We start from the raw sequence: 10,101 nt of genomic DNA on the forward strand, positions 1-10,101 counted from the left end.
GAGGAGAAGGAGGAGAAGGTGAAGGAGAAGGAGGAGAAGGAGAAGGTGAAGGAGGAGAAGGAGGTGAAGGCGAAGGAGAAGGAGGAGAAGGAGAAGGTGAAGGCAAAGGAGAAGGAGGAGAAGGCGAAGGAGGAGGAGGAGAAGGTGAAGGTGAAGGAGGAGGAGAAGGAGATGGCGAAGGAGGAGAAGAAGGAGAAGGAGAAAGAGGAGGAGGAAAAGGAGAAGGTGAAGGAGAAGGAGGAGAAGGTGAAGGCGAAGGAGAAGGAGGAGAAGGAGAAAGAGGAGAAGGAGAAGGCAAAGGAGGAGAAGGCGAAGGAGGAGAAGGAGGAGGAGAAGGTGAAGGTGAAGGAGGAGGAGAAGGAGACAGCGAAGGAGAAGAAGGAGAAGGAAAACGAGGAGGAGGAGAAGGAGAAGGTGAAGGAGAAGGAGGAGAAGGTGAAGGTGAAGGCGAAGGAGGAGAAGGTGAAGGAGGAGAAGGTGAAGGTGAAGGAGAAGGTGAAGGAGGAGGAGGAGAAGGTGAAGGCGAAGGTGAAGGAGAAGGAGGAGAAAGAGGAGAAGGAGGAGAAGGAGAAGGAGGAGAAGGTGAAGGAGGAGAAGGAGAAGAAGGTGAAGGTGAAGGTGAAGGAGAAGGAGAAGGAAGAGAAGGAGAAAGAGGAGAAGGAGAAGGAGAAGGTGAAGGAGAAGGAGAAGGAGGAGAAAGAGGAGAAGGTGAAGGAGGAGAAGGAGAAGGTGAAGGAGGAGGCGAAGGAGGAGAAGGTGAAGGCGAAGGTGAAGGAGAAGGAGGAGAAGGAGGAGAAAGAGGAGGAGGAGAAGGAGAAAGAGGAGAAGGAGAAGGTGAAGGAGGAGAAGGAGGAGAAGGTGAAGGAGAAGGAGGAGAAAGAGGAGAAGGCGAAGGAGGAGAAGATGAAGGTGGAGGAGGAGGAGGCGAAGGAGGAGAAGGTGAAGGAGGAGAAGGAGAAGGCGAAGGAGAAGGTGAAGGCGAAGGTGAAGGAGAAGGAGGAGAAGGAGAAGGAGAAAGAGGAGAAGGAGGAGAAGGAGAAGGAGAAAGAGGAGATGGAGGAGAAGGAGAAGGTGAAGGAGGAGAAGGAGAAGAAGAAGGTGAAGGTGAAGGCGAAGGTGAAGGAGAAGGAAGAGAAGGAGAAAGAGGAGAAGGAAAAGGTGAAGGAGGAGAAGGAGGAGAAGGTGAAGGTGAAGGCGAAGGAGGAGGAGGCGAAGGAGGAGAAGGTGAAGGTGAAGGAGGAGAAAGAGGAGAAGGAGGAGGAGGAGAAGGCGAAGGAGGAGAAGGAGAAGGCGAAGGAGGAGAAAGAGGAGAAGGAGGAGAAGGAGGAGAAGGCGAAGGAGGAGAAGGAGAAGGCGAAGGAGGAGAAGGAGGAGAAGGAGAAGGTGAAGGAGGAGAAGGAGGAGAAGGTGAAGGTGGAGGAGGAGGAGGCGAAGGAGGAGAAGGTGAAGGTGAAGGAGGAAGAGGAGGAGAAGGTGAAGGAGAAGGAGGAGAAGGAGAAGGCGAAGGAGAAGGCGAAGGAGAAGGTGAAGGTGAAGGAGAAAGAGGAGAAGGAGAAGGAGAAAGAGGAGAAGGAGGAGAAGGAGAAAGAGAAGGAGAAGGTGAAGGAGGAGAAGGAGAAGGCGAAGGAGAAAGAGGAGAAGAAGGTGAAGGTGAAGGTGAAGGTGAAGGCGAAGGTGAAGGAGAAGGAGAAGGAAGAGAAGGAGAAAGAGGAGAAGGAGAAGGTGAAGGAGGAGAAGGAGGAGAAGGTGAAGGTGAAGGCGAAGGAGGAGGAGGCGAAGGAGGAGAAAGAGGAGAAGGAGGAGAAGGAGGAGAAGGCGAAGGAGAAGGAGAAGGCGAAGGAGGAGAAGGAGGAGAAGGAGGAGAAGGTGAAGGTGAAGGAGAAGGAGGAGGAGGCGAAGGAGGAGAAGGTGAAGGTGAAGGAGGAAGAGGAGGAGAAGGTGAAGGAGAAGGAGGAGAAGGAGAAGGCAAAGGAGAAGGAGGAGAAGGAGAAGGCGAAGGAGAAAGAGGAGAAGAAGAAGGTGAAGGTGAAGGTGAAGGTGAAGGCGAAGGTGAAGGAGAAGGAGAAGGAAGAGAAGGAGAAAGAGGAGAAGGAGAAGGTGAAGGAGGAGAAGGAGGAGAAGGTGAAGGCGAAGGAGGAGGAGGCGAAGGAGGAGAAAGAGGAGAAGGAGGAGAAGGAGGAGAAGGAGGAGAAGGAGGAGAAGGCGAAGGAGGAGAAGGAGAAGGCGAAGGAGGAGAAGGAGGAGAAGGTGAAGGTGAAGGCGAAGGAGGAGGAGGCGAAGGAGGAGAAGGTGAAGGTGAAGGAGGAAGAGGAGGAGAAGGTGAAGGAGAAGGAGGAGAAGGAGAAGGCAAAGGAGAAGGAGGAGAAGGAGAAGGAGAAAGAGGAGAAGGAGAAGGAGAAGGTGAAGGAGGAGAAGGAGAAGAAGGTGAAGGTGAAGGCGAAGGTGAAGGAGAAGGAGAAGGAAGAGAAGGAGAAAGAGGAGAAGGAGAAGGTGAAGGAGGAGAAGGAGGAGAAAGAGGAGAAGGCAAAGGAGGAGAAGGAGAAGGCGGAGGAGGAGAAGAAGGAGGAGAAGGTGAAGGTGAAGGAGGAGGAGAAGGTGAAGGAGAAGGAGGAGAAGGAGAAGGCAAAGGAGAAGGAGAAGGAGAAAGAGGAGAAGGAGAAGGCGAAGGAGGAGAAGGAGAAGGAGGAGAAGGTGAAGGTGAAGGCGAAGGAGGAGAAGGTGAAGGAGAAGGAGGAGAAGGAGAAGGAGGAGAAGGTGAAGGCGAAGGAGAAGGAGAAGGAGAAAGAGGAGAAGAAGGAGGAGAAGGTGAAGCTGAAGGCGAAGGAGGAGAAGGTGAAGGTGAAGGAGGAGGAGAAGGAGAAGGCAAAGGAGAAGGAGAAGGAGAAAGAGGAGAAGGAGAAGGCGAAGGAGGAGAAGGAGAAGGCGAAGGAGGAGAAGAAGGAGGAGAAGGTGAAGGTGAAGGAGGAGGAGGCAAAGGAGGAGAAGGTGAAGGAGAAGGAGGAGAAGGCGAAGGAGAAGGCGAAGGAGAAGGAGAAGGAGAAGGAGGGGAAGGAGAAGGAGAAGGAGGAGAAGGTGAAGGTGAAGGAGAAGGAGGAGAAGGTGAAGGAGAAGGAGAAGGAGAAGGCAAAGGAGGAGAAGGAGAAAGAGGAGGAGGAGGAGGAGGAAGAGAAGGAGGAGGAGGAGGACTACTGGGAGATGCGTATGCAGGACTATCCTCTGGAAGAGATATCACCTGAGGCAGAGAGTGAGGAAATGTTGGAAACAGAGGGTTTGACAGAACAAGATGATATATTGACTCAAAAGAAAGAAGACTGGTCTGCAAAAGAAAAGAAAAAGAAGGATAGACTTGTCAGGGCAAAGGATGAAGAACAGCAGGAAGACTGGCAAGAGCCAGTTTTGGGGCAAGAGAAGAAAAAGGAAGACAAAGCCAAGGAGAAAAAGCTCTTAGCTCAGGAAAGCAAGAAACTGGATCTAGAAGAAATGGAATGGTTTGAGAAAATGAGGGAACTGTCCCCAAAAGTTAAACCCAGATGGAAACAGGGAATAAAAGCTCAAACAGAAAAGAGAAAAGTTTGGAAAGGGCTAGAGATAAGTGATGAAGGGAGGAGAGCATCCTGGGGAATAGAGAAAGTGAAGCTAGCAAGGGAAGAAGAGGACAGGGAGGAAAGTGAAGCAGAGTGGAAGGGGGAGGGGGAGGAGAAAAGGAAGGAGAAGAAAATGAGGAAACAGAAACAAGCAGCTGAAGAAGAAAAGAGGTGGAGGTCAGAGGAAGAAAGACCAGTCATTCCAAGGGTAAAATTATATCAGAGAGTGGAGGATGAGTCAGAGAAAACAAAAATTCAGCCAAGAGAGAAAACAATACTAGTTTCAGAGAGAATACACAAGCCATGGGCTGAAGAAAAAAAGACACACCCAAAGAAAAAGGAAATATTGATTGTAAAAGGCAAGGAAGTATTTGAGGAAAGAGAAGAGAGGCCAACCCTACAATATAAGAAAGGAAGATTACAGAGTAAGAAAGAGGAAAGTCAGTTTTGGGAGGAGAAGGAGGAAGAAGAAGAGAAAGAGATCAAACAGAAAAAGCAGTTGGTTCAGGAAGAGGAGAAAGTGATGTTTATGAAAGAGGGCCATCCAAGAGCCAGGGAAAGATTGAGGTTAGGAAAGGGAAAAACAGAAATAACCCAAATAGAAAAACAAAGTGAGAAAAAGCAAGGTAAATTGTTCCAGCAAGAGAAAGAATTATCCAGTAGGATCAAACAGAGGCATGTTACTCAGTACTGGAGAAAACCCAGAGAGAAAATCGAGCCAGCAGTTAAGGAACAGGCCACAGAAAGTAGGCCTCATCTTAAAGAGATAGAAGCTGGGGCCAAGGACAAGATGGGGGTAGTTGAGAAGCAAATGTTGAGGGTCCTGGCTGGGGTGTCTAGAGAATTGAATTTAGTGCATTCGAAGAAGACAGATATGCCAGAAGAAGAGAGGCTATCCGTTATGAGAATTTATGAACATGGAAAGGAAGTGCTTAAGAAACAGGAGCCAAAAACTAAAGAAGAGAGAGAGCAGGCTGAGGAAGAAGGTGATGTGGTGACTGAGGAAGACCAGTTGGAGGAGGACTATATGCTGTTAGGGGAGAATGAGGAGGTTTTCCTGGATAGAGCCCAGGTAGAGACACTGTTGAAAAGGTTCCAGGAGGCAGAGCTCTTAGAGCAAAGTCAAGTGGTAGAGCTTCTCAAAAACCTCAAAGAGAGCAAGCTGGGAGAGATCCAGCTGAAGAGGCTGCTAGAGAATATCAGAGAATGGGTTGAGGAGAAAATGGAAGAAGGCTTGACTTACCCATTTGGAGCAGGGGTACCTAAGGAGGAGAAGAAAAGGGAGAGCCTGGAGGAAGAGGAGGTTGTGCCCAATAAAATGAGGAAGTACCTGAAAGGAAAGGTTAGCTTTGTTGAAGAGGACTCACAGAAACTGACTGCAGAACAGAGGAAAATGAGTCTGATCCTAAAAGGGAGATATGAAAAGAGGTTGGTTGAGAAGAAAAAGAGGCTAGGTGCACAGGAAGGCCTGGGCAAAGAGAAGGAGGAGGAACGATTCATCCAGGGGCATCCTGGAAAGGACAAGGCCAGGGAACTAGAGAAAGGGATTCTCCATGAAGAAGAAGAAGAGAGCCTGGTCCAGAAAAGCCCAAAAGAGGCAAAATTCCAAAGTGGGAAAATCCTGAGCAAGGAAAGCTGGAAAAAGAAAATGCCAATCAAGGAAAGGCTAAAGGATGAGGAATGGAGTCTTGGTGAAGATCAGAGCCCAAGTGAGCTGTTTAGTCTCAGTGAATATGAGCGTCTCAGCAGAGAAGAAGGCCTGAGTGAGGAGGAGGAGGGGGAGGAGAGGAAAGTGAGAAAGAAGAAAGAGAAGGAAAGGAAGAGGAGGAAGAAGGAAAGAGAAGGGAGGATGAAGGAAGGGGAGGAGAGGAAGGAAGGGGAGGAGGGGAAGGAAGGGGAGGAGAGGAAGGAAGGGGAGGGGAGGAAGGAAGGGGAGGAGGGGAAGGAAGGGGAGGGGAGGATTAAGGAATGGGATATGAGGAAGAAGGAAGAGGAAGGGTTGAAGAAGGAAGAGGAGGGGACGGAGATGGCCAAAAAGAGGACATTTAAAGAGATGATGCTTTTAGAAAAAGAAAGAATGATGAAACCAGGCTCAATTTTCTCCAAACAACAAATAGAAGTAGAGAGTCTTGCTGAGGAAAAGGAGGTTGTCGCTGGATGGAAAACACTTCTGAGGGATGAGGGCTTGCTTGACAAGGAGAGAGATTCTAGATTCGTGGACAAAAGTCACTTACTAGCACCCCAGGTGTCCTCACAGGAGAAATTGGGACTATTCCTAAAAGAGTTGAAAAACAGATGGGAGAATAGATTTCTTGAAGCAGACTCCAGGGCAAGTTCACAGAGAAGACAAGAGACTGGAATTTTGGAGGAAGACAGGGAGGATCTTTTGCAAGCTATAGGAACTGACTTAAAGACTCAAACCCCAGAGTGGCCCCACATACCACGGCTAGAATTACCCATTATCCTACAACCACAAAAGCCTAAAGGTGACAGGTTGAGTTGGATCTTGCAGAATCAAGACATTCGACTGGAGAAAACTAGGGGTCAGGTTGTTCCCCTTACCCCCGCCTCTTCCCCTAAAGGGCCAACTGAAAGATTTCCCAGCCCAGTATACACAGACACACATATCGTAGATGAGGACTTGATTAATGACACCCTCAGAAGGCTGGAGGCAGGAGAACCAATTTCCAAGGAGAGTTACCAACAACTGTACCAGTGCCTTGGGGACTTCTCTTCACATAGCTATTGGGAAGGGAAACGACTTTCCACACTAAAGGCCATTGTTCAGCACCTACAGCCGAGCCTAGTAAGTCAAACCCCATCGCTCAGTAAAGACATTTTAAGTCTGACACACTTAAAAGTAGTCCCTCCAGTTAAAAGAAAAGAGGGGTGGCAGACATTACCCTCTGCCCCTAAACTGAAGATAATTTCAGCCCCCCAAGCTCGGTACCAAGAAGTCGTCAGCTGGGATCATTTGGCCAAGACTTACAGGGAGAAGCTGGCTCAGCAGATCTCAACTGCCATCAAGGACACAGAGCACCTTTATCGAACTGGAAGGGATGTTCGCAGAGGTGATTATCCGTTTGTGGACAGAGAGTCCCTGGCCTTGATGTTCAAGGATTTCCCTTATTCCAGAAAGAGAGTAGAGATCCCCACATTTTCCAAGAAAAGGAAGACAGTGCCTCAGCCTGGGCCTTTGTTACCACTGATCACCAGTAGGACTATAGACTCAAAGGAGGTAAATTGGCAACTCCTCAGTGAACCACATAGAAGCGCCCGTAGGCAGCAGCTATTTGATTCTCTCAAAGAGATTGAGATGCGACAATTTTACCCCACCCAAAGAGACATTCTCACGGGGCCCCATGCATCTGTAGACAGACAAACTTTGGCACTGATGTTTCAAAAGGAACTCAAGCCTTTAAAGAAGAAAAGCTGGCACCCCAGACTGGCCAAACTGAGGAAGACAACAGCAATCTCAGAAGAGAGAGAAGCACTACCTTCATGGGAGACATTTGTGGCGCTCTACCATGTTTTGCGGATGCTACAGCAGCGGTACGCCACAGACAAGGCTGCTTGGATGAAAAACTTTTACCAGCTCATGGACCTGTACCAGATTAAGCCTAGACTCCAGAGGTTACTGCTGAAGTTGCTACTGGGCCCAGAGTCTCAACCCCAAGAGTTCATCTCTGAAGAGGCTCGGAAGGCCTTGGAGCTGGTGCCTGGGGAACGGCTGTTCTATCGTCTGGTTTGTGGTGGCTCCCGAATCCCTGATCGTTTCCTTAAGTTTTGGAATGTGATACCCCTCTCTGGGCAGAACAGAGTGGATACTGCCCAACACGTGGGTATTGCCCAATATGGGTTTCTAGAACTTGCCTGGAAAAGCTTACCGCAAGTCAATCCACACTGGGTCAAGAAGCTGCCCATCACTCCCCCCAATACTCACTAATGGGACCTAATATCAGGGCTCTGAACATCTGGAAATGATTTAAACAGATTTTAAACCACCTGATTTATTTCCTACATCGATAAGTGGGCTGTCCAAGGACCCATCTCCATTCAGCTGTTGTGTACTAAATAAAATGCCATTCTTCATTCATAATAAATACTGTTTCTTTTTCTTCAAGCCTAGAATCTCCAGAAAAGTGGCCAGAGGAAAAACGTTAAGGGGAGCAATTGTTTTTCAGTTAACGAAGCGCATACATTCCTCTGTGGGAAGGAGCCAATATCTGCTTCCTTTAAATCTCTCCTAGAATGCTTTTCCCCTTTTGATTAACATTTATTGCGGTCAGAGAGCTATGGGAAATCTATCTATGTAGCAAGGATAGAAAAATCAGACAGCCGATTAATTTTGTCTCTTCATAAACTCCCATCTTAACTAACTTTCTAAACATTTCTAAGCCTTGCTGGCTTTGTTTATGTAACAGGATGGGGGCGGGGAGCTGTTGTAGAATGAAATAGTAGTTTAATGGTTTATTTTCACTTATGTACATGCATGTGAATGCCATGTTGTTTGGGTGCCCATGGAGGACAGGAAAGCGTGGCGAATCCACTGCAGCTAGAGATAGAGGTGGGTCTGACTGCTGGAACCAAAATTAACTGCTCTGCAAAGGCCATGTCTCAGTCATCTCTCTGGCCCAAACACAGAGGTTTAAAGAAGTGTCTTGACAGAATCTGTAGCCTAGTTCCTTCTCTGGAAGCTATGTAGTCTCTACTCTCTTTTTTGCTTTCCCCCAAGTTAAAATGGTGATATTAAGGTTTAGCTCAGAGATGCCCATCGCAGTTCTTTCTTATAGATTTTTTTGTTATACTTTTTTCTTGACATAAGGGTAGTGGTAGTTTTGGCTGGCAGGTCACATGCGTGCATCTGCCCAGGAGCAATTTGGATTCATGATAAAACAACACACACACACACACACACACACACACACACACACACACGTTTTTGACCTGTCATAACTACCTCAAAGACTGGCCACTCTTAAGCCTTCCCCTGCTAGCAAACGCTTCCCTCCAATACTACTGAGACTCCTAAACTTTCCCATTACCCCAGGCCAATTGGGGAAGTGGTCAGTGTCCATTTACTTGAATTCATACAAGCTGCTTGGCTATCTCTCTTCTTCCTAGTTCATAGCCCATGAAAATCAAAAGGTCTCACCACAGTCTACCTGCCCAGCCATTGGCTATTGGATCTTTATTGATCAATCAAAAAACCAATTGGAGACAAGGACTTTCAGCATTTGGACATGCAAAGTCCTGATTTTGGAGGCCAGATGAATTCAAAACATTAAAAGCAATCCCCGACACACGAGGCATAGTGAGACTTACACTGTAGTTAAAATTGACCTTGAACTCATGGTGGACCCTACTTCTGCCTCTGGAATTCGGAAATTACAGATGTGCACTACATTTGGCTACCTTTGGATTTTTCTAATTAATTTCAAAAAGGGAAATCATCTGCCTTTCAATTTCAGGAGCTATTCGCATAAACGTTAAATATTTGTTGTCAGGAGCCACCTAAGAGAAGCTAAAAACTAGCAGGTGATCTTCCTGAAATGGTTCTGCTATGGACTGTAAAGTTATGATAGATTCACTTCTTTAGACAAGGCTAAAGAGATTGATATTTGAGGAAAGATTCCTGCTATTAATATGCTTTTCCTAATATATATATATTTCTTAATTTTTAATAATGATCCTACAAGAATTCCTAAAATTATATCAGTAATTAAGATCATTTATAAATGAACTGCTATCGAGTCTTTCTGACGTCAGAACTGCAATGAGAACTCTGCCAGTTTTCAAGTGTCACGAGTTAATTGCTTCTGATATAAAAAGCAGGCAGCTGCAACTTAGAGCACATTCCAAGAGGTTGTAAAAGCATAAACCCAAGGTCATAATAAAGGAACTAATGATTTACTGTAGGTTCAAGAACAGAAGATTAAAAAATTGAATGGGTTTACCTATACAAAACTTCAATGATAATTTAGTTATGGTCTTTAACTCTCCATGAGTCTGTAGATCTAATGACAGATAATGAATGTTTAGCCAGATAATTATTCTTAATGGATATACATGTAAACATTCTCTGCTGTAAACTTACTCAATTTATTATTTGAATTTATATGTAAACTTGTGGTGAACATATTCTGAAAGATGTATAAGTGCTGAGGACAAAGGGAAGAAGAACCTTTTAGAGAACTTTCTTTGTTTCTTTGTTGTTGTTTTTACATTTTATGTAAGTACACTGTCGTCTTAACACATGCCAGAACAGCGTGTCGGATTCCATTACAGATGGCTGTGAGCCATTATGTGGTTGCTGAGAATTAAACTCAGGATGTCTGGAAGGTCAGTCAGTGCTCTTAACCACTGAGCCATCTCTCTAGGCCAAGAAAAACTTTCTTAGAGAACTTTTTGGAGAGAACTTAGAAATAAAGGCTACAATCGCTTTTCAAAGTGTCCATTTTTCTTCCTGTGACTTCAACCAGCAGGCTTGGAGTTACAGGTGATAGAACAAAGGCTA

The 10,101-nt window shown here is 46.5% G+C and overlaps 1 protein-coding gene across 1 annotated transcript in view; it reads left to right on the plus strand.

Annotated features, from left to right (window-relative positions):
- The window catches only part of LOC148007312 (uncharacterized), a 29,328-nt gene extending 21,657 nt beyond the window's left edge, over positions 1 to 7,671 (plus strand). The window contains exons 7-8 of the mRNA XM_087603333.1: positions 1,309 to 1,371; positions 1,426 to 7,671. Of these exons, the coding sequence (XP_087459459.1) occupies positions 1,309 to 1,371; positions 1,426 to 7,530 (6,168 nt within the window). The 3' untranslated portion in view covers positions 7,531 to 7,671. The remainder of the gene's footprint in view (positions 1 to 1,308; positions 1,372 to 1,425) is intronic.
- Positions 7,672 to 10,101: the final 2,430 nt, after the last annotated feature.

The sequence above is a fragment of the Rattus norvegicus genome, chromosome 1, assembly GCF_021556685.1.
Source record: "Rattus norvegicus strain SHRSP/BbbUtx chromosome 1, alternate assembly SHRSP_T2T, whole genome shotgun sequence".
Taxonomy (NCBI): domain Eukaryota; kingdom Metazoa; phylum Chordata; class Mammalia; order Rodentia; family Muridae; genus Rattus; species Rattus norvegicus.